General features: G+C 42.3%; 1 protein-coding gene across 3 annotated transcripts in view; it reads right to left on the bottom strand.

Annotated features, from left to right (window-relative positions):
* Positions 1-23,648, bottom strand: part of ADGRE5 (adhesion G protein-coupled receptor E5) — a 65,461-nt gene extending 41,813 nt beyond the window's left edge. For all 3 annotated transcript variants that reach the window (XM_060764881.2, XM_060764883.2, XM_060764882.2), the window contains exon 1: positions 23,507-23,648. In XM_060764881.2, coding sequence (XP_060620864.2) covers positions 23,507-23,540 — 34 coding nt within the window. In that variant the 5' untranslated portion in view covers positions 23,541-23,648. The remainder of the gene's footprint in view (positions 1-23,506) is intronic.
* Between the last annotated feature and the right edge of the window lie 412 nt (positions 23,649-24,060).

Here is a 24,060-nt window from a genome sequence, read left to right as displayed (position 1 = left end):
TGAAAATCCACCATTTGCCACATTACCGAGGACTATCTATCAAAAGGAGACAAGAAATCCAGCGTAGAAAAAAGATGACTTATGGGCAGCAGGACATGCAGTAGAGTACAAATATTAATTTTATCAGATGATACTAACAGGAATTAAGTTTTATATTCCTATATTAGAGGGGCGGGTGTCTGACAGATTACTCTGAGAGGCTTTTTGAGGTTTAGAAACACAGGTTTTTATTTGTAATTTTTTACCAGCTGGGACTCGGAGCCAGGTAGCTCTGAAAAGAAAAACTCGGGCCCCCTTCAAGGGGCATGACACTATTTTATACACTTGGGCTACATAAACTTGTGGGCCAAGTGTTTTAATAGATTGGTTGAAACAAATATTACCACATCATATAGAAAGCTTCCAGATGTACACTCTGGATTGGCTAAAGCATACATTCTTGTTAACTTGCTTCTGACCTTCCCCAGCGAGGGTCGGGCTTACAATCTAGCCTGCCTGTAATTTGATACATCGTTTTTTCCCCGGCACAATGGAAAACATATACATTCTTATACACCCATCTCAGCACCCACAGCACGGCTCAGGCCAGTCCCTGCTGAGACCCTCCGCAGCTGATCACCTTCCCCCTCTCCATGGGGAAGCCAGCCGGTGGCCACACAGTAGCCAAAGCCCACCCCCCCCCACTTCCTGCCCCAGCCACTTTGTATCTCCTTCATTCCTTCCCTAGCTACTATGTATCATCCCTCATTTCTCTCCTTTTTAAAAAAATATTTCCTTCTTCTGCAAACGTACACATAATCAAATGAGCAAAAAAAATAATAAAATACTACAAACGACCTCCTCAGCTGCTGCTTAGGAGAACTGCAAATTCCAGCATCATTTTCATATAATGCCTTCTTCCTGGTGGAGTATTCAGTTCCTGATTTGCTATCTATGCTAGCTAGCTCACCAGGCATACCTCGGGGTTTAGGAGAACTGCAAATTCCAGCATCATTTTCATATAATCCAGTTTAATGCAGTTAAACTGCACTGTGAAACTGCCATATATGGTCAGTGTGGACTCATGCAGTTTAACAGCACTGAACCACATTATATGAGTTTACACTGACCATGTAATGCAGTTTTAAACTGCATTATATGGCAGTGTAGGTGGACCTGAGTTCAATCCTTAAGTGAAGGAATTAAAATCCAGAATTAGAGCATAACACCAGAAGGCTGACTGGCGACTATATGAAGGCCTCCAGGAAAACAAGCCTACCTACTCCAATTTTGAATTTCTCCTACAGTTAAAGAGGATTTCCTAAAGTTCAGCCAAAACTATTTCTCTTGTAACTTTAGATAAGGTCTATTCCTGACTTTGGGAATTTCACAAGGGTTTTAGGTTCAGGTTACACCATCACATATTTACAATCATCAGTTGGACTCAAAGAAAGCTTAGAAACTCTTTTCTGATCGGTTCAACTTTTTCCTTTTCGAAAGCAGGTCATTCAACAGCATCACTATATTTGAGAAACATAATTTGTTCTGTGAAATTTATGAACACAAGATATGCAAGCTCAATGGTCCCTTGCGCATGCAGAGGTAGTGGGGTTCTTCATTTTTTAGTATTCAACAAGCCTTTGGAAATAACTCTGCATCATTATTTCAAAAATATATACCTTTACACATAAATAAAAGTCTATTGCTATATAAGGGAGTCTGGTTTCCCAGGTAGTTATTTAAAGAATCATTTGTTTCCGATAGTCTGTGCTAGCCCCAGACATATTTCTTTACACCAATAAAATGGAAAATGTTAACAGATGGCTGTAAATTGATTTTATTTTGTGTTGATGTGTGCTGCATTTTTCAGTTTCCCATTTAAACTTCCTAACGTTTGCAAACATTGTTTTAAAAGGTGTTTTGATCATATCATATTTTAAGCCAGTAATTCAATCAGCAAGACAGCTGCACACACAGCAGATTCTTAATACGTATGTACATATTGAACAATACACTTCTCCTTCTAGGAAACATGTATATCTTTAAGTTCCACTGTATAACCAGTTAGGATAGCAAAGACAAGCACAGGCCAATTTCTGAAAGTAGTTTCTGGACTAACATGACTATAAGTAACAGTTTTTCTTTATACCAGTGCTAGGGAATGCAGGGCTCTCCATATGTTGGGATGCAACTCCCCCCCCCCCCCCCCGCAAGCATAGCTAGTGAAAATGGGAGAATGAAATCCAACATATGGTTGGTTCCATTATACGTTAGTGATGTATAATTGCGATTGTCTTTTACTGTCTTTTATCCTTGGCGCTCACATGGCTTTGGCCTACATTGAAGTCACTCAGTAACATTTTAACTAACAACAGAATAATATCAGAAACAAAATGAAGGCTTCTGAATAAGTAATTCATCTTTCCCCCAGTATGATTTCAACATCTTTACCTGATGAAAGAGCGAGTGAAGCTGAAGTATTTTTTAGCATTTGGGTTGGCTAAATAAGTGTGCCCCTCTTTTACGGACTTTGGATTTGATTGTCATTATGTTGTCCAAAAATCAAAAAGTCAGGTATGAATAGATCTACCATAAAGGTGCAAGAAATCTCCTTTTGAAGCCTTGCCTCTCCCTATCCCAACACAGCAATATCAGGTTCACACGCAAGACGCAGGAAATTCCAGACAGGCCAGACACAGGGCAAACATCTGGACTAGGACAATAGCTTTTTCTGTGTGTGTAAGGAAAGACTTGAGAAACTGCAAGTTGCTTCTGGTGTGAGAGAATTGCCTGTCTGCAAGGACATTGACCAGGAGACACTTGGATGTTTTGATGTTTTACCATCCTTGTTGGAGCTTCTCTTATGTCCCTGCATGGGGAGCTGGAGCTGACAGGGGGAGCTCATCCGTACTCTTCCTGGATTCAAATCTCCGACCTGTCGATCTGGCACAAGGGTTTAACCCACTGCACCACAGGGGCAGTCCTGAATACATGTCAATATAAATGCTACAGAAGCTTGCTCAACTGAACTAGAGAACATAAAAAGTACTACATTTTGCAGCAACATTAATTTAAAAGCCTAGCTGAAAGACAGACAGAAACGAATATATTCATTCCTAGCAAACCTGAATACGACATTGGCAAGCGCAACCTCTTCTAATACAGAGCTAAAATAAAGAGCCTGACACCAGCTATCTTTCATCAGAATCTCCTTTGTGTGATCAGGTAAGGAGAGAATGCCAAGTCACAAAAAACAAAACAATAACACAAATAAAAAACAAGGCTTTATCTCATTATTATCCTCTATCTTAGCAGCTGAAGGAGTAAGAGTAAAAGATGCAGAGCAGACAAAACAAAAACAAAAACAATCTCTCCCCCCCCCCCCCTTTGCTGCATTTATTTATCTTTGTACTATAAATCTTCTGGAGGAAAACAGTTCTAAACTGTAATTCACAGTGATGTTAGATGCATTTCTTTTAACTAAATATTTGGATAAACCAGAGAGTGGTCCATAAAGGAATTAATTGTCTGATAATGTATTTGTCTATTGCCTGACAAATTGATTATCAGACAATTAATTCCTTTGTGCAGGGATGAATAAAGGAATGCTGTCCTAAAACAGAGCGTATCAATTTGTGTTCCTCCAGATATTTTGAAAGCCGTCATAGCTGGAATAGTTTATGGAGTCTTGAGAGACATGATGCATTTTTGGAGAAATCACTTCCAAACATGAGCTGATGATTGTATTCAACTGCTGTGATATACAGAACTGTGAACTATGAATATAACTGTTATATTTGTTATTATTTTAAAATTTAGAATTAATTTTTTAAAAAGATGACAGGATGAGGAGTCAAATAACATCTGGAGGACTGCAAATTCGTTACACCTGTCTAAAATTCGAGATCAGAATTTAGGTCCTTTCTGAGTTGGGCATATTCTTCTATCTTAGGGTATCTTTTCACTGTAGAATTAATGTAGTTTGACACCACTTCAACTGCCATGCCATAATGCTCCAGAATCATGGGAGTTGTGGTTTTAGAAGGTCTTCAGCCTTCTCTGCCAAATAATGCTAGTCCCTAATCAAGCTACAACTCCTATGATTCCATAGCACTGAGTCATGGCGGTTAAAGTATTGTCAAACTGCATTAATTCTACAGTGTAGATCAGGCATGGGCAAACTTTGGCCCTTCAGGTGTTTTGGACTCTGACTCCCACAATTCCTAACAGCTGGTAGGAGGACCGAAGTTTGCCTATGCCTGGTGTAGATGCACTCTTGGTTATTGTTTTCCTCTACTTTCCTTTTATTTTCATCACGTCTGTTTTATATTCCATGTTTTCCCACTTCAAATGCAGTCTTCTAAGCCAGTTTGAGCTAAACTTAATTTTCATTGACTTCAACTGAAGAGGCAGGCATACATTTAACTTTGAAAGGATTATGCCTATATTGTGGCTCCAACTTTATGACATTTTCTATGATTTTTATCACCAACTTTCTGTAACATATGCAAACCACTTTATTTCTACAATCAGATCAAAAGCCTTATCTTGTTCCCTTCTCTCATTTTTATTCTAATCTGTTGCCCCATAGATCTAGCTTCTCTGTTTATCTCTTCCAGCTTTTTGATAACATTTCACAATCTATTTATCAGGGCATACCATATGACTACATAGAGCTTGTCTACACTGACAAAAAAAATGTTTTTATCACATTTTCCTATTTTGCATTGACTTCACAGTGACCCCAGTTAACACCACATATATCACACACATATTGTGAGATCACCATAACTCACAACACCTGGAGAACCCATTTGTAAGGAGACAGTCAAAAATCTCCAATCCTTTGCTTTATTTTTTGGCCAAATGGCTTTGGTTGTCCCACTCCCTCCCACATCATTAATTAAAATATACACATTCCTGTTAAGCAGGGGATATGCTTAATCTTAAATTTGAAAATGCCTCTCAATTAGCTCTACCTCGTTGGCCTACTCCTTCTCCTGTCTATTCTATGCCCAATTAAGGGTGAGCAGAGGATGAATGAATGTCCGAGTGAGTGCATTAGTGGGTGAATGTGTGGGCGATTGGGTCTTTGGGTGAGAAAGTGGATGAGCAGGTGGGTCTCCGGGCAGGCAGATGAGCAAGTAGATGGGTGTTTACAGCAGAGAGGGTGACTAAATCAAGTGTGAAACTATTATGCGAGGAATCCTTAAATATCTTTGTTGTAAAACAATCTTATACTCTTACATTATTAATATGACATTTTTTTTAAAAAAATTTAAAACCCAACTTCTATCATTTATTTTATCTTATTTTCCTTGTAGGAAGTCATCTTTCAGTACTATGTTAGGACAAAGACAGGATCTAAATTAACAAATACACAAATATATAAGGCCCTCACTGTGAAAAAATGTTATGTTTTTCTCATCTTCTTACTTTCTCCAATCCCTTGGCCTTTTCAATACCTAGTGTCACAACTCAACTGCCTCCCAACCCAGGCACTTTGCCCAGAACATGAATCCTTTGGTGATGGGGAAACCATCTCCTCTGATTTACTATTGTGTGAATCATTTGCATTTAGGCCAGAACCCAGTCCAAGGAACAATTTCCAAGCAACCTGAGAAGACTGTCTTTGAAGTTAAGAAACTTATCATATGTATCATCAAGATTTCATAAGGCAGTAAAACAAAAGCCTGACACATTGTTAAATTGACCCAAAAAGGCTTGCCTTTTGTTACTGCAAAATCCACCATTCATATGGCAAAGATGTAGCAAATATATAAGACATTGACTTTATTACTGAGCTTAGTTTCTAATAGAAAAAAAGCAAGAAAAGGATGGAGGCAAGAATTAGTGGTGTCATTTACGTCATACATTTAAGGTTGTCTAATATTGGTTTACATTGTTATGGTTTCCTTCCAAGGGCATTATTTTAAGGGTGATCTGTCTAATATGGATTTGCTGTTACCAAGATAATTGGATTACAAAATTGGGAAACCTGATACAGGAACAGTTTTGAAAATTGATTCAAGGCTTGTAGTGCAAACAGAAAGTTTGCTTGCATGTTCTGTGAAAAAGACAACAGAGAAAGCTAGGTTCATGGGTTTTTCTTCTCTCTTCATTTCTGGGTCTCAAGTGAAAGACACATATAGATTGTCTCCACCTTTTGTGATACAAGTTCTCCAGAAGAGAACTCTTGTCATCTTTTCTGTGAAACATTACTTGCAAGCTAGAGAAGCTAGAAAAGACAAAGATCTTCCACCAGTTTCCACAAAGGGCCCTTCCACACAGCCCGATATTCCAGAATATCAAGGCAGAAAATCTACAATATCTGAACTGGGTTATCTGAGTCCACAATCAGATCATGTGGGATTTTCTGCTTTGATATTTTGGGATATTGGGCTGTGTGGAAGGGCCCCCAGATTCACCACTTCACAAAAAAGAGGTAAAGATGGTCCAGAAAGAGAAAATGCAACACATTCATATAATTAGAATTGCATGAAATTTCAGCATGAGGAAGAGAAAATATCAGATGTGATATAGCCAACTAGGAAATGCCCACACTTTATAAATGAGGCAAATTTCATTTGGTTCATCACAACAGAACCAGGATTATCCAGATACTGACAAAACCTCAATTACAGGGAAAATCATTACGTCTGCTAAAATAAAAGTACATTTTACCAAGTTTGTCAATGCTAAATAAGTATGGCCTACTTTTAAGTGGACTCCATTCAGCCAACATCTTCTCCATTCAATCTACATCTTCTTCCGCCTGGTACAACAGATGGTAGCCAGGCTCCTAGCTGGAGCAAATTATAAGGACCATACAACGCCCCTATTAAAACAACTTCATTGGCTGCCAATAAGTTGCCTAGCCAAATTCAAGGTGCAGGTGATGACCTATAAAGGCCTAAACGGTTCAGGCCACGCCTAACTTCATGATCGCATCTCCCTCCACAAAGCAGCGCAAACTCTAAGATCTACTGGGGAGGCCCTCCTCTCGCTCCCACCACCATCATCAGTGCGGTTGGTGTGGACGAGAGTGAGGGCCTTCTTGGTTGTGGCTCCCCACCTCTGGAATGCCCTCCCCAGGGAAATAAGACAGGCGCCACTCCTCTCCTCTTCTGAAGACTTGGTGGTTTCACCAGGCCTTCGAGAACGATTAGTACGAGCTCCAGCCCCCGGGTACTAGTTAGAATCTGGCTCTTTACCCCTACCTATTACCCTGGTCAGTTCCTCAATTGGCTCAGGAAATGAGCATCTGCAGGCCCCGTTGCTACTACTGTTGAGTCTGGTTACTGTACTTTACCCATTTCCTTGGCCCCCTATGGCTTGCTTTGCACTACCTCTGGCCTGACCATCCCAAACTGCCTAGGTCCTTTCTGAAAGTCTGGCCCTAATAGTTAATCCTGGCACAAAGAATAAGGTCGCTTGGTTTTATTGTACATGTGTTGTTTGACTATTTTATGCTTATGTTTTGTTCTGTTTTTTTTTTGTTTTGTTTTGCTTACTCTGTATGGTTTTGTGTTTTTACAATTTGGAAACTGCCCTGAGTCCCCCAGGGGAGATAAAGTGGTATATAAATAAATTATTATTATTATTATTATTATTATTATTATGAGAGCTACAAGCTGTGCTAGGCTTTATCTAATAGAAAACTAATATGCCCAAAGACCCACAATAGTTTCGGAGTCAGACAACTCTTCCAAGGCTGATTAAATATTTGATTTATGTTTGTTTGTCTCATTTAAAGGGCCCACTGAATCAAGTCCTAATTACAGTGAAATCCTCAATCCAGGCAATTTACAGACCTCCAGGATGTTGCTGAATTGCAAATTCCATAATCTCCATTATATCTTAACTAGCGTTATTAAGAATTGCGGTCCAACAACACTTGCAGTTCAACAACACAGGTTGCCTATGTCTGCTCTATACTCCCCTCTGCTATGCCATAAACAACAACTCCACCAACTCATTGAATAAGTGTGGGTGACCGAGAAGATGCCAGCAGACTTCAAGGATGCCACTGTCATCACCTTTTTTGACAAGGGGGAAGGAAAAGACTGTGGAAATTGTCAAGTTATCTCCCTTTTAACCTCAGCTGGGAAAACCATCACTATAATCCTTGCAAAGTGCCCTTTACCTACTCAGAAGACACCTGGAATCCCAGAATTGCTTCCACCCCTCCAGAGGAACAGTGAATATGATCTTCACTGTACAACAGCTCCAAGAAATATGCAGGAAACAAAATCAAACTGTGGCATATACACCGATAACTGGGAAGCCCTGTCCCTAGAGCTTTCTAAGAGGAGGTCAGCTGGTATCAACAGTGCTGTGGAATTCGAAGAGGCACAAATGGAGGGCGAAAGAGAGAAATATGCCAAAAGAAAGGTACGACAAGCAAACCCTTGTCAGGACTACCTTTTATCTGGAAATCGATGTCCTCACTATGAAAGAACATGTAGATAAAGAATAGGCCTTTACAGCCACCTATGGATCCACTGCCAAGACGCTACATTTTAAGGCAATCATACTTGGCTGCGAGTGATTGCCTATGATATGATAAATGGGAAAAAATAATTGTGCCTTTCAAGAGTGAAGAAATTTTTCATAAATCTGGCAAATGGATCCTTTCACAACAGTGTTTCTTAACCTGGGGGTCGGGACCCCTAGGAAGGTCGTGAGGGGGTGTCAGAGGGGTTGCCAAAGGCCATCAGAAAACACGTTATTTTCTGTTGGTCATGGCGGTTCTGTGTGGGAAGTCTGGCCCAATTCTATTGTTGGTGGGGTTCCAGAGTGGTATTTGATTGTAGGTGAACTATAAATCCCAGTAACTACAACTCCCAAATGTCAGTGTTCATTTCCCCCAAATTCCACCAGTGTTCACATTTGGGCATATTGAGTATTTGTGCTAAGTTTGGTCCAGAACCATCATTGTCTGAGTCCACAGTGCTTTCTGGAAATAGGTGAACGAAACTCCAAAACTCAAGGTGAGTGCCTTCCAAACCTTTCCAGTATTTTCTTTTGGCCGTGGGAGTCCTGTGTGCCAAGTTTTGTTCAATTTCATTGTTGGTGGAGTTCAGAATGCTCTTTGATTATAGGTGAACTATAAATCCCAGCAACTACAACTCCCAAATGACAAAATCAATCCCTCCCAACACCACCAGTATTCGAATTTGGGCGTATAGGATATTCGTGCCAAATTTGATCCAGTGAATGAAAATATATCCTGCATATTGGATACTTACATTATGATTCATAACAGTAGCAAAATTACAGTTATGAAGTAGCAACAAAAATAATTTTATGGTTAGGGGCCACCACAACATGAGGAACTGTATTAAGGGGTCGTGGCATTAGGAGAGTTGAGAACCACTATTTTACAACATGCAACACGTATTCTATGAGAAACAAGAGAAAAAAATATACAGTTCATTTGCATTGTATGTGTTAATAGTTAAACAAACTGAAGGGATCTGTCAACTCTTTCTCTGTCTCTTTCTTGATCTTACAAATCCACTGAATCACTACAAATGTAAACAGACATAGGCAACATTTTCATGAATGCTTCTCACTCCCACTCCCTGGAAGCCATCTATCCAAACCAAAAGACAGCAGTTTTTTTGTACATACTTTTTCATGCACAAAAAAGAATGTCCACGTTTGAAATCAAGACATAAGAAGGAAGTTGCTTCAGTTAATGATTAGTTTAAAATAAATAAAAAGCCTGTGTTCCTGTGCTTTTAAAGCAGAGACAGGAAAATTAATAGAAAAATGTAAAAACAGAACATCATTAACAAGTTTTAAATATCTAAATCAGTCACACTCACTGTGGAGAGGAGGAAAACCCCAGCAAAAGTCCCAGAGCTAAGAGCTTCCAAACTCATGTTTTCTGGCACATCTGTCGAAACCTTAGTACGATGTTCAGTATAGAATGCAAGAGAACATCAGGATGCAAATCTTCTTCCCACAAAACACCTCCCAAACTGCTTTTACTGATTGTTGATTTCAAATCTTTTAAATCTGTGCTTGAGAAAACTACACAGGGGACTCCTGGCTCAACAGCAGTACATGTGAAAAAGATCTTGGAGTTCTTGTGGACAATGAGTTAAACATGAACCAACAATGTTATGCTGCAGCTAAAAAAGACAATGGGATTTTGGCCGGCATAAATAGTGCCTTGATCCAGGGAAGTCATGCTACCCCTTCTATTCCGCCACCTGGCAGTTAGACCCCACCTGGAATCACACTGTGCCCAATTCTGGGCACCACAATTGAAGAGAGATATTGACAAGCTGGAATATGTGCAGAGGAGGGTGACTAAAATGATCAAGGGTCTGGAGAACTAGCCCTATGAAGAGCAGCTTAAAGAGCTGGACATGTTTAGCTTGCAGAAGAGAAGACTAAGTGGAGATATGATAGCTATGTATAAATATGTGAGGGGAAGTCATTGGGAGGAGGGAGCAAGCTTGTTTTCTGCTGCCCTGGAGACTAGGATGTGGAGCAATGGCTTCAAACTACAGGAAAGAAGATTTCACCTTAACATTAGGAAGAACTTTCTGACTGTGAGAGCTGTTCAGCAGTGGAACTCTCTGCCCTGAAGTGTGGTGGAGGCTCCTTCTATGGAAACTTTTAAACAGAGGCCAGATGGCCATCTGTTGGGGGTGCTTTGAATGCTATTGTCCTGCTTCTTGGCAGGGGGTTGGACTGGATGGCCCACGAGGTCTTTTCCAACTCTACGATTCTATGATTCTAGAGCACACAAAGATTTTTTTGTTGTTAATTCATTTCTGGATGGCAATCTGTGAGGAGTGGTCTGTTTCAGCATACTGTGGGCCAAGGCTGCTTAAAGCTGCCTTGAACCATGATAACAGAAGTTGCTGGATACTCTGGAGCTTTCCCCAAACTCTGGAATAACTAGTGAATTTGGTCACATGTTGTGCCACTTCAGTTGACCATACAACACCCTGCTTTCCTTGGGCTTGGGGAGCCCAGGGGCAAGGGATGTAACTCCTCTTGCTCGCTTAAATCGTCCATTTGCGGTGCTCACTAGGCATAAAAATGGTGCTGCTCATGACTCAGTGCCTGGAATAATGATATCCAGAGAGTATGAAGGCAACTGAAGAAGGGAGGGGGAGAGGGAGAACAATTCATCACTCTGCATATCATCACTTCAGGCAGCTCAGCAGCTGGCTGTGCAGCCACCGGCAATGCTGGTCTGGTGTATCCCACTCCAGATCAGCTTTGCCATTTCTACCTTGCAAAATGCACTCTTTGTGTAATCTCTGAAATCAGAGAATGGGGAATCTGTGAGACCTTCAAACTTTGTTGTATTACAGATCTCATCATTTCTGACCAAAGGTGATACTAACTGGGATTGCTGGGCACCAGTAAAAGTTTTCTCCTGACATTGTCCAGTTGAATCTGACTCTGGGGAGTGCTCATCTCCATTTCTAAGCCGAAGAGCCGGCATTGTCTATAGACACCTCCAAGGTCATGTGGCTGGCATGACTGCATAGAGTACTGTTACCTTCCTGTTACCTACCTACCTATTGATCTACTCACATTTGCATGTTTTCGAATTGCTAGGTTGGCAGAAGCTGGGAGCTCACACTGCTTTTGGGATTTCAGTCAAGAAGTTCAACAGCTCAGCACTTTAACCCACTGTACCATTGGGGGCTCCCATCATACAACAATATGATGTATGATGTATGGACACCATCATACCACAAATTTCTGGAAAGTTTAGATTGTGTGCAAGTGACTTATGAAGCCTTTTCAGTTTAAAACTAGATTGTAAATATATATGGTTTGTTTCTTTATGAGTTACACTTCTCTCTGCTTCTTGAGACAAGGAATGTTTATGCACTCTGAGCTAAATTAATTGGCTGCACTGATTTATTTCCTGGTAAATGTCTCTCTCCCAGTGAGAAGCTGAACAGGCAAGAGACTGACTTGGAATACTTGAACGTCAGCAGAATTCCCAGACTACTGTGACATTAATAGCATCAATAGTCGAAAACCCTCTCTTGTAAAGCCGTCTGCTCTGGTGGCTTAAGAAAGGAGAGTAAGAAGGGTGGGAAAATGAAACTTGGATGAACACATGAAATGGAAATCTGATGTCCCACTAGATATGGGGCATTGTTTCATTCATTTCAAATATACACATGGCTCTTGAATTAGGCATCAAAACGTAGGCAGTGAGAGGAAGTGCAAAAGAGGGTCACAGTGTGGAATCAATGTGTAACTTGGCAGGGATGACTCATTTCCTGAACTGAATGATGTGAAGAAAGCAGAAATAACTGTTTGTGTTGAAACCCAGGTACTTCCTCTACCAGCAATACTTGGAAGTACAAGTGACTCCTGGGTATGAGAAAGAAGAACTACAGCTTCCAAAGGAGAACTATTTCATTAAGAGGAATTGGGCACACTGTGGAAGACACCCAAAGGCTCTCTGTTGACTTTTTCCTAACTTTGCATCTGATGGGTGCTGGAAAAAGGGGATAGGTGACAAAGGAGCACCGTTAACCTTCCCACTGGAGCGGTACCTATTGATCTACTCACATGTACATGTTTTTGAACTGCTAGGTTGGCAGGAGCTGGGGTTAACAGTGGGTGCTCACGCCGCTTCCTGGATTCAAACCTGCAACCTTTTGGTTAGTAAGTTCAGCAGCTCAGTGGTTTGACCCACTGTGCCATGGGGGCTCCATAAAAGGGCCATTATTCAGCTGTTTAAAAAGAACGTTTGTTTTCACTCATTTACCATATGGACTATTTCATTTCATTTCATTTATATGTTGCCTTTCTCTCAGAGTGGGACCCAAGCCAGTTTTCTGAAATACTAAAGTAAAAAAAAAACATACAGTAAAATTTAAAAACAATGACTTATTGCATTTTACTGTATAAAACATTTTAAATTAAACTAAAAGCACACAAATGTTTATAAGATCAACAAACCATCTCCAATAAAAAAGCTGCCTTGTTTACATATTTAAAGCCTGCCTGAACAAAAATGTCTTTGCTTGCCATAGAAAAGGAAGGAGGGAAGGGACCGACCCTAGCCTACATAATTCAGCAGGATGGGAGCAGTCACTGAAAAGACTCTCTTTTGTGTCCCAACAAGCAGGCCTTTGATGGTGGTCTTGTAGGGCAAAGAGAAAGCCCTTCCTGAAGATCTTAGAGTTCTGGCAGGTTCTGATGGGAAGATACCGTCTTTCAGATAGTCTGGACTCAAGTCATATATGGCTTTATATGTCATGACCAGCACTTTGAATTGTGCCCAGAAATAAACCAGTAGCCAGTGAAGTTTGTCTAACAAAGGAGTGATATCCTCCCTATAACTGGTCCTGGTCAGCCTTTTGGCTGCAATATTTTCAAATACTTTCCAAAGGCAGCCCAACATACAAGTTACAGTAGTGCAGTACAAACTCTGTAGCACATCATGTCCTCCTAGTTAGAGAGCAAAAATAGTATTTTCTGATGTGATTTATGACCTCATCATACAGGCTTATTTGCCCACTGTATGCCACTTCCTCACTCCTTTCGTCATGGAGCCCATTACACGACACACATTTCTAGTCGGGCTCCATGGCAAAAGGGGTGAGGAGGCTTTCCGTGTTCACTTTGAAACAATGGGGGGAAGCCGGGCGGTGGATGCTTCCCCCATGGGATGGGGCTAGCAGTGAGTCGGGCAATGTGGGGCATGGGGTGACAGGTTCTCCATGCCCCTCACAAGTACCCCACGGATTTGCCACAATGCGTGGCAAATCCAATAGCCAATGTGACAAGGTCCTTCAAGTGTGATCTCTCACAAGCCTCTAGCATTGCTCTGCCTTAACACTGGAACAACCCACCCAGATTTGTCCTTTCACAGTTCATTTGTTTAAAAATCTGAATGTAAGCCTTACAAAACAACAAATGCAGGCATGTGGGCTACTTCCGTCAGAAAAATAGTATTTAATGGAATTGGTGCACTTTACATTTCCTAAGAATCTGGCATCATGAACCTTACCTCTTCTCAAACGGAAAAATATATACACACTTCGTAAGAGTCTAGATATCCGTCTTCTCAAAAGTTGCCTTTAAGAGTTGGCTAGTTTTAAAGATTGGGTTTTTAACAGAGTACTTTTAATTGTACTGTTTTTAAACTGCTTTTCCTATATTTTAATTGTATGTTTTAAATTGTTTTAAAAGTTATTGACAGTGTCATTACTTTTTAATGTTAATCTTTTGTATGTTTCAGCTATATTTTGTCTGCCTTTAATTAGTACACCACCTTGAGTTCCAGTTTTGAGGAGTAAAAGTATGATACAAATAATATTAATGACAACAAATGGTATCTTGAGATTATTCAATCCCCAGTGCCACTGCAGTTTGCAAAATTATTATTTTGATTGCCTGTTCCTGTTTGGCAGGGAGTTAGACTGGATGGTCCTTGCGATCTTTTCCAACTCTATGAATCTATGATTCTCTTAAAGTCAATATTAATGCCGAATATTTTGTATAGAGTCATTGTGGTTAGTGGTTTAAGATGGCAGACCACTGTTTAAACCCCTGCTCAGCCACAGAAATCCCCAGGGTGACCTTTTGGGTGTAATGCTTTCTCAGCCTCAGAGGAAAGCAAAGGCAAATATTTTTTGTCAAGAAAACCCTGTAATAGCGTCTCCATTTGTCAGAGTCAACTTGAAAGCACATAAAAATTAAACATTTTGTATATAGATGAGAATGTAAATTCCACTTCATTTGCTAGCCTCTTCACCATGCCTATCTATCCCATTGCATACTGAATGATTTGAATTACTAAAGCAATACTTGTGAGTACATTCACAGTTCAAGTTGGAAACCCCATCCTGAGCATCTGGCATCAGAGAATGCAAGCTTTTCATAACGATCCTGGGGAAATACCCAAAAACTAAAACTAGCAAAGAAGAGAACAAACACTTCACAGTGGATGATCACCAAGCTTCACCCCCTCACATTCTTAGCCACATGGATGGTGACTGGACCCTGCCGGCCCAATGATTAAACATTCCCTATGAACAAAATGTGGCAGCTGTCAATCCGGACACTGGAAATAGCACACAGACCCCCAATATGAGAGGAGGAATTCACTGTTCTTAAAAATAGGCCATGAGCAGAAAACAGTCTAGATTCTTTATTTTCTACTTGGCACTATTTGTGTCCAAAGAATAAAAGCCACAACTAAGCAGGGATCACAGAAAAAACATGAACTCACTTTTTGTTGCTGTATTTGCAGCATTTCATATCTAGTGTTGCCAGCTTTCCTTTATACCTTAACAGTAGAAAGATGTTTGTACAGCTACATGCTGAGAAAAAAAATTAACTGTTGAAGGGCAGTTGGCAACTATAGCCACATCCTGAAATTAAACAAAGAAGGCTTGAGAAGTCCCTTTTTGTTTTGCTTCCAGGACTTGCAATAAAATGCAGATAAGAGCCTGAACCTCTCCAGTCATTTTGCGACTAACCTGTGGCCTTTATTTGTAAGGAAAACTGATTTACTAACAGCAAGCCCCAAGCATGGAAATCTTGAATCTCACATGGCCTCAATTCTGTGTGGACCCCTTCAGAAATTCCAAAAGTTTGCTTAAAGAAAATATAATGTGGGCATCACATGCCCTGAATGTGTACAATGCTTGCCACTCATGAAGACTTGAGTTGGTTTGGATGATTTATCTCAGTCTAATAAACTAAAATAGATACAAACGTCTCCCTTCCACAAAGCCTTTCATGAAAGCCACAAATGAACCAAGAAGCCTCTGATTAAGCACAGCTGGTAGCCATAATTTTCTAGTTCAGATGAAATATGAAACTATGGTTAAAAGAAGACACCCAGAGTGTTGGTTTATTCATATTCTGAAGAGAGGATTCAAGGGTCTGCATGAATGGGCAAAATGTTAATTGGCAGCTAAGATGTGATTTCCTATGACTCATCCTTTCTGCTACTGTGGATTATACACGGGTGGCATATGCCAGCGTCAGGTTACAAAAACCAAGTCACCCAATCAAACAAACATAAACAAGGATGAGATCTGTGTACAGCTGAATTTCATCTTAGTATTCTTTTTTGAAAATACAATATTTTCTATTTAAAAAACACCTGTTATTTATTTTTATTTTTTATTTAATTTGCATATTTGTATCCTGCTCAAGGGGGGACTCAGGGTGGCTTACAACAGACAACCATTTTAAGCCATCAAAACTAATCAACTCACTGTAGGTTGATATGTTATAGCCTTACAGCAAATGTGATGTTTTTCTCTTTATTCTGTCACACACACTGTGAGATGGCCCACTGTGAGGTGCCCTCTCTAAAGAGGTTCCCAATTCACAACATCACCACTTAGGCCTCATCGATATATGCTGTAAAATCCAGAATGATGAGGATTATATGGGGGGGGGGGGGGTTGACTAGAAACTGCACACCCCAATGCACACTGCAATGTACATGGAAAACATGTGTTTTAAAAAGTCAGAAGTACGAAATTGGCAGTAATATGTGCTTGTCAAGAGAGTACAGCCATTCTTTTACATAAGAATTGTCAGAGGCGGTCCTACGGTCCTAGTCATAACAGAATTTAGTCCATTCAAAGGACAAGGCAAAAGGATAGTCACAATGTTCCGTTCCAAGAGCCTGAAGCTCACCAGAGGTCCATACACACCAGAAGTGAGTGTGCGTCGACTGATGGGGAGTGTGGGGCTCCACTGATGTAGCATGGAGCAAGTGTCCTAGAACATTTTCGAAGACCCATGTGATGAAGTCATAGAGGAAATTTTGAAGTAGGTAGAAATTTCTCCCAATACATTTTGATATCACATGCCTAAAAAACAGCAACCCACATTTCTATGATGTGCTTTTCTGACAAGAGACCATCTGGCTGATAAGCACCACGTAGAAACTAAGTTATAGTCAGGAAGCAAATCTAGAGCTCGGTCTATAACAATAAATACTCAGCTCTGGGATTTTGTGAGGGACCTTATCAATCCTAGAACATGGCTGACATCACCTATCCCCGTCACTGTATGTCACTTAACCAGCAAACCCAACTAAGGTCAAAGTATGTGACATTCAAGTAAAGTCCTTGACGTGAGAAATATCAAAATATGCCTCAAAGTAGGGATGAAATTCTTCCTGGCTTGCGTCACAGCCACCCCCAACAGCCTCCAAACTAATTCCAAGACTGAGGGAAGTCTGATGCCCAAATGGGGGCTGATAAGAAAAAAAAGCCTCTTGGCTTCTCTTTGAGTCCATGAAGTTACGGATGGGACTGCCAACTTTTTCCCCACACAAGTACCTTGTGTCTTTAAACAGTGATGACATCAATTCAATTGGTGACACCCAGGCAGGTAGCCGGGGGGGGGGGGGGGGTGCGTGAGGGGCTTCAGCCCCCCCCCCAAATTCTCAGGGTGTTCTGCGAGAAGGCCTTACTGGTACATTATTTAAACTGTTACGTTTATTCATATCATGATTTGATCACCATGCTCCATATATCCCATATGCATGGGGGTATTGGGGTAACGATACAAAAGGTTTGCTAGGGTAGATCCTCAGTCCCCCCTTTGAACCAAACTCAGCCCCCCCCCCCCCAATCAAACTCAGCACCCCACGAATCAAAATCCTGGCTACGAGCCTGGTGACACCCTTCTAGCACAAAGGTGTAGTGCTATGGGAAATATTTACCTTCTAATTGTTATTATTAGCATTGTATTGCAACAATATATCACCCAATCCTTTCCATGTTTTCTCTGAAGCTGTGCATTAGATTGTACCCTTAAATGTTAATGTGCTATAATGCCTCCATTCTAAAAATGTACGTTCCAAATTCCAGGACTAACTACAAACATAATTTTTCATAATTAGCTTTGAAATGAATGTCACTCTTGAATCCACAGTTTCATTTATCCATATCCAACAAAATATGTTCTCTCTTTCTAGGTTCTCCACTGGGGCACTATGATATCCTTGGGTCAGAAACCCTCCATTTCAATAGAGTTGAAAAGTTTTCTGCAGTTTAATTAATCCATGGTAATAGATATGGGAACATATCCTCACCAATACAGAGGTTACACTGTATACACTGTATTCATATTTTCAGTTTCCAGTTTGGTACCACCTGTTTTGCAACATAAATAGGGCTTTACCTTATAACATCATTACCCAGAACTACAAATATTATCACAATGATAAATCATAGTTACAGAAGAAAAGATGCATGCTCTGAAGGCACTCGTCAGCAGGGGTGATATTTTTTTTCCTGGGGTCAAAGACAGATCTGAAGTAAAGGCTTCTCCCTCTTCAGATAAAACTAAATGAGGAGGAAGTCTCAAGTTGGTGTCAAGATTTACAGTGTAATTCATATTTGCTCAGACATGAAGTCTAACAGAGTCCATTAAAACTCATTCTGAAGTGAATATGTATTGGACCTCGGCCTTGTTTGACATACAATAAAACAGGAAATTTTGGAGGGAAGGAGAAATTAGGGTGGTGCATTTCACTTCTATGCTTTCCTGTTCTCAAGGTTTGTCTCTTCCTCAAACCTGTAACACAGCCATGACTTTTGTGCCCCAAATTACAATCTCTGCCTCACATCTAGAAACTGCAAGGAGGCCAGGCAAGGGGCTGTGTACAGCTTTCTTCGTACAATTACAGATGACTTGATAACTACATAGGAGGGTACCTTTTTGTATTGTTTTGGAATGAGGCAAGGTGTTCTTTCCTTGATTGGTCCATGAGCTGCCATTGAAATAATCTCTTATTTTTATTCAGAAACCTTGGTAAAATACAAGGAGGATAGCTAGATCAAGATCCTGCATTCAGAAACATACAGTGTAGGACTCACCTTTCTTCCGTGCCCTCATGACATTTGGTGACTATTAAATAATGTGAGGGAGTGCATGTAAGAAGTGTGCGGATTTCCTCTATAGACTATAGCTAGATGTCCAATTATTATGTTATATCCTAGGCCACAGGAGGTTCAAGATAGTAACTTCATCTTTGCACATCTGGAAAACAGTCATGCACTAGGGCAGTGGTTCTCAACTTGTGTGTCCCGAGATGCTTTGGCCTTCAACTCCCAGAATTCCTAATAGCTGGTAAACTGGCTAGGATTTCTGGAAGTTGTAGGCCAAAACACCTGAGGACCCACAGGTTGAGAGCCACTGCACTAGGGGCTTCTTGGACATCATCTGTTCTTCACAAGCCACTAAATGTTGTGTGTGTGTGTGGGGGGGGGGGGGTGCAAAAAAGGTAGGTTTTTGGAGTATAAACTGGTCATTGCATCAGGGAGACAGAGAACTCCAACCTTCATAATGATCAAAAAGAGACATGCACAGGAATAAACTGGATTTATATCTGTATCTGTCATTAACAGGATGCCAGTCAGTTAATTGCAAAATCTAGACTTGCTTAAGATGAGGAATGCTTCATTTCAGTTATATGTTTCAAGGCTCTCCGAATCATTGTAATTTATACATTTTGTATTTTATCTAGTACCGTCTTTGATGAAAAAGTCTCAGTCTCAATTTTGTTGATTTTTCAGGATAAAGGCTGCATCCTCTCACCCCACTGTTTCATATCAGGTTGTGCGACTTTGTTTTTTTGGGGGGTTTTTTGCAATTTTTTTGCCGTTTTCATGCCCAACTGTATGATTCTATAAGGTTTTTGAGCTACAATATTCTTTCCATCCTTAATTCATATGTATTACATTTATTGAAAACACTGCATGAAATGGAGCATCACATTATCTACAAAACTCTCTTTCTCTCACCAGCATACCGTATCATATTCTAAGATGTTCCAGAAAATCACCAACATTTAAGGAGACAGTGGGGTAGGAGAGATTAGTAAACACGGGGTGCCTTGCCTTTCACTAGCATAAACATTCTCAGCTAATCACAAAATCCCCATAGATACAATACTTTAAAAATAGTAATTTAGCCTATTATAAAACTTAAGAACCATGTTTCCTTTCATACCACACATTGCAATGGCTAAACTATATAGCACTGCAATTGCTAAATTATATAGTAACTATTCAAAGGGATTGCGTACCACCTTAGAGTCTGAAGAGAGCAAAGTTGGTAGACTCATTGCATCTGAGGAAGTTCATCTCGGGAAGTAGATTTAGTTATGCTCCCAGCTTCATCTCTCAGGGTGCATCTACATGGGCCAAATACCCCAGGGCTGATCTAGAGAAGTGAGTCTGGTGTAGTCCACACTAACTGCCTCTGTGCTGCTGTGGTGGTGGGAGGGAGTCCAGACTGTCCAGTGAGGCTCAACCCTTTGTCAGCTTGCTGCCATTGTAGCAGCCAGCCGCAGAGCTCTATTCTGGTCACTGCTCTTCACTTAAGCCTTTGCTTGCTAAAGGGACAGCATGATGCCGGAGAGGGGAGCTAGGAAAGGAGAGGGGGGACAAGACGACAAAGATATGTGGCATCGCATCTGCAATGGTGTCGCAACTGTAAATGCGAGTTACAATATTTATAGTGTCGCAAGTTTGGTTTACAACATCATACATACTGAACAGGATGCCAGTGGTTGTCTTTCCAGCATTAATCATGAGTCGGACTTGCTGCAAGGTCACCCTGTGAGTTTTCATAGCTGAGTGTAGATTTGAACTCTGGTCTCCAGTCCAACACTCAAACTACTATGCCACAAACTGATTCGAATCTCAACTTAACGAGAACCAGTTCAATCCTACGTTAATGAAGTAAGTTCAGCAGAGTTCAGTGGGACTCTTCCCAGAATAACTAATTACACAGCAGAGGCAGGAAAAAATTTTCAGCTGAAGGGCTGCTTTGGCTTTAACCAAGCAGTACACTGGAGTCCCACGCAAGCAGAAGGCAGGGTCACAGCCCAAAGCAGACAGAGCCACTGTCACTGTTGCTGGGTACCTCCAAATATACTCCTGGAGACAGGATCTCTCTCACACACATTCACATCATATGCTAAGCAGGGAAACCATGGCCTCTCCTTCTCCTCCGACAGGGCTCTCAAGTGAAGCAAGGAACCAATTTCCTGCTCTCAAGAGATGGGAGGACAACAACTCCATCTAACTCATTAGATTGTCTCTTGTTAGGGAGTCACTATGTCTATGAGATACACTTCTTCCTGACTAGTGACAGTTTATCAGTGTGCAAAGGGATCCTGTAGGATCTTAGAAAGAGCAAAGTTGGTAGCTTGAACTTTCCTAGGCAAAGTCCACTTCCTTAATACAGGCAATCCCCATCTTACAAGTATCTGACTTGTATATATGGCTCAGAGTGAGAGGAAGTGAGAGGAAATCTGCCCCTAGAAAGGGAAATTCACTCCTGGAAGTGTTGTCATGGGGAAAAGGTGTCTCCACTGATGCTTTATCCCCAATCCTTGTTTCCACAACAACTCAATGTTTTCAAAACCCTTACAGGGGCTGAAAGTGAAGAGGAATCTTCTGAACAAGGGCACAGGCAGTAAAACAAACACCACAGGGGTCTTAACTCTTCCCTAGGAAATCAATAAAATAAAATAAAAATGGCTGCAGTGACACTTAAAAATGTACCTGTTCCCACATGCACACAAACTCAACTTAATTACAAACCTACAGAACCTATCTTGTTCCTAGCTTAGGGGCTGCCTGTATCTGAGAACCTGTGCTACCATGTTTGAACTGTCCATTTCCACTACCTTGGCAGCCACCTCTTCACAAAAGTCAAAATTGACACTGAAATACAACATTGCCTGAACTCATTTTTCCGAATGAAGCAGAGAGTGTTTGAGGACTGGGACATCCATAGGGCTACCAAGGTGCTTGTTTATAAAGCCATTGTCCTCCCAACCCTGCTATATGCCTGCGAAACGTGGACTGTCTACAGATGTCACATGCAACTCCTGGAACGATTCCATCAGCGCTGCCTCTGAAATATCCTGAAAATCTCTTGGGAAGACAGGCAAAGAAATGTCAGTGTACTGTAAGAAGCAAAGACCACCAGCTCCTCCACCATCAACTCTGTTGGACTGGCCACATTGTCTGATCACGGATTCCCAAAGCAGTTACTCTACTCCCAACTCAAGAACAGAAAATGTAATTTTGGTGGACAGCAAAAGAGATTCAAAGATGGGCTTAAAGCCAACTTTAAAAACTGTGGCATAGACACCGAGAACTGGGAAGCCCTGGCCCTTGAGCATTCTAACTGGAGGTCAGCTGTGACCAGCAGTGCTGTGGAATTTGAAGGGGCACGAATGGAGGGCGAAGGGGAGAAACATGCTAAGAGGAAGGCATATCAAGCCAACCCTGACCGGGACTACCTTCCTCCTGGAAACCGATGTTCTCACTGTGGGGGAACATGCGGATCAAGGATAGGGTTCCACAGCCACCTACGGACCCACCATCACCCTGGGCTAGGAGGGATCGCCCAAGGAAGTGAAGTACGGCCAGCCTCAAAGGGGCTACAAGATGATGAGGCACATATTCCAGACGGATACAGCTCTGACGGCGAAGGCAAGTGGGTGAGAGATGGAGGGAAATTACAAGAGAAGAGCAACCTGAGGGTATCCCTCCCTCCTCCCCTCCCCTTCCATTCTTCTTGAGTTCCCAAATTCATGCTTCAGTTGTGTATTTAGAAACGCAGTGTGATAATCCCTAAAGAAGGGTCAGGCGAAGCTTTATCCACTGCTTTGTCCCCCGCCCCCCTCCCCATCTTGTAACTCCACTGTGGGGGAAAGCTTCCCGCTCAGCCTCGTGGCGCCCACGACGCTCCAGACCTGGGAAACACCCCCGCGCCCCCGCGTTGCATTCTGGCACCACGAGATCGCTCCCTATAGATGTCCGAACACAAGGGGGGAAAGAAGGCACTCCCACCAGCAGGGGTTGGGAAAAGGTCTTGACTTGGCCTGGCTCGGCCCTGCCATATCATATCCAGCTTGGAGCTGTGTTCCCTGGCCACTGGAGAGAGAGACCACCCATATCATGCAATTTGACGGCTTTGAACCCTCGGAGCCCCGGTGGCGCAATGGGGGAAACCCTTGTGACGGCAGGACCACGGACGGAAAGGTTGGCGCTTCGAATCCGGAGAGTGGGTGAGCTCCCGTCAGTCAGCGCCACCTTCCCATGCGGGGGCACGAGAAAAGCCTCCCACGGGATGGTAAAACATCCGGGCGTCCCTTGGGTGACGTCTTTGCAGACGGCCAATTCTCTCACACCAGAAGCGAATTGCAGTTTCTCAAGTCGTTCCTGACACACACACACAACACACAGACCTGCTTTGAAGGGCACTGTATGGGTCCACACCAGGCATGGGCAAACTCCCCCCCCCCCCGGGTGTTTTGGACTTCAACTCTCAATTCCTAACAGGCGTTGGGGATTGTGGGAGTTGAAGTCCAGAGCACAGGTCCAGATTTGTGCCCCGTGTGGGCTTCCACCGCCTGGGAAAGGAAGGCGAGAGCAGGCGAGGCGCTGCCCTGGGAGCCCGCGCGTGGAGGGAAGGAGGGGCGCCCCGGAGTTCCTCGCGGGCTCCACGGGCCAAGACTTACCCAGGGCCAGGAGCAGCCGCGGCGTGGGCATCATCGTGGCCGAGCACAAGAAAGCAAGTGGGCGAGAGGGGAGTGGAGCCGGGACCCCGGGGAGAAGGCGGAGGAGGGGCGGCGCCCTCCCCCCGCGGGACACGCCCCGATAGTCGAGGGAGGGGGAGGGGGAGGAGGAGGGGGAGGGCGTGCCGCGGGGAAACGGAGGAAAGCGGGTTTTTGTTCGTGTCAGGAGCGAACTTGAGAAACTGCAAGTCGCTTCTGGTGACGTTACCCGAAGGACGCCCGAATGTTTTGACGTCTTACCGTCCTTGTGGGAGGCTTCTCTCATGTTCCCTCATGGGGAGCTGGAGCTGGCAGAGGGAGCTCAACCCGAGGAAAGGCTTTGCGGCTCAGGCCAGCGCCCAACAGGGACCTGGGGAAGTGCCCCCCTCCCCCAAAGAAGGCTGGTTGAGGCTTTGAATAACCCAGAGCAGTTCTGTACAGGGGAGAGGATGGATCCTTTCCAAAACCCAAGGCCGCACTCAGGACTGAGTTTGGGCTGCAAAAAGGAGTGGTGGGCA

Source organism: Anolis sagrei, chromosome 2 (assembly GCF_037176765.1).
Source record: "Anolis sagrei isolate rAnoSag1 chromosome 2, rAnoSag1.mat, whole genome shotgun sequence".
Taxonomy (NCBI): domain Eukaryota; kingdom Metazoa; phylum Chordata; class Lepidosauria; order Squamata; family Dactyloidae; genus Anolis; species Anolis sagrei.
This window is presented reverse-complemented; position numbering and strand designations above follow the sequence as displayed.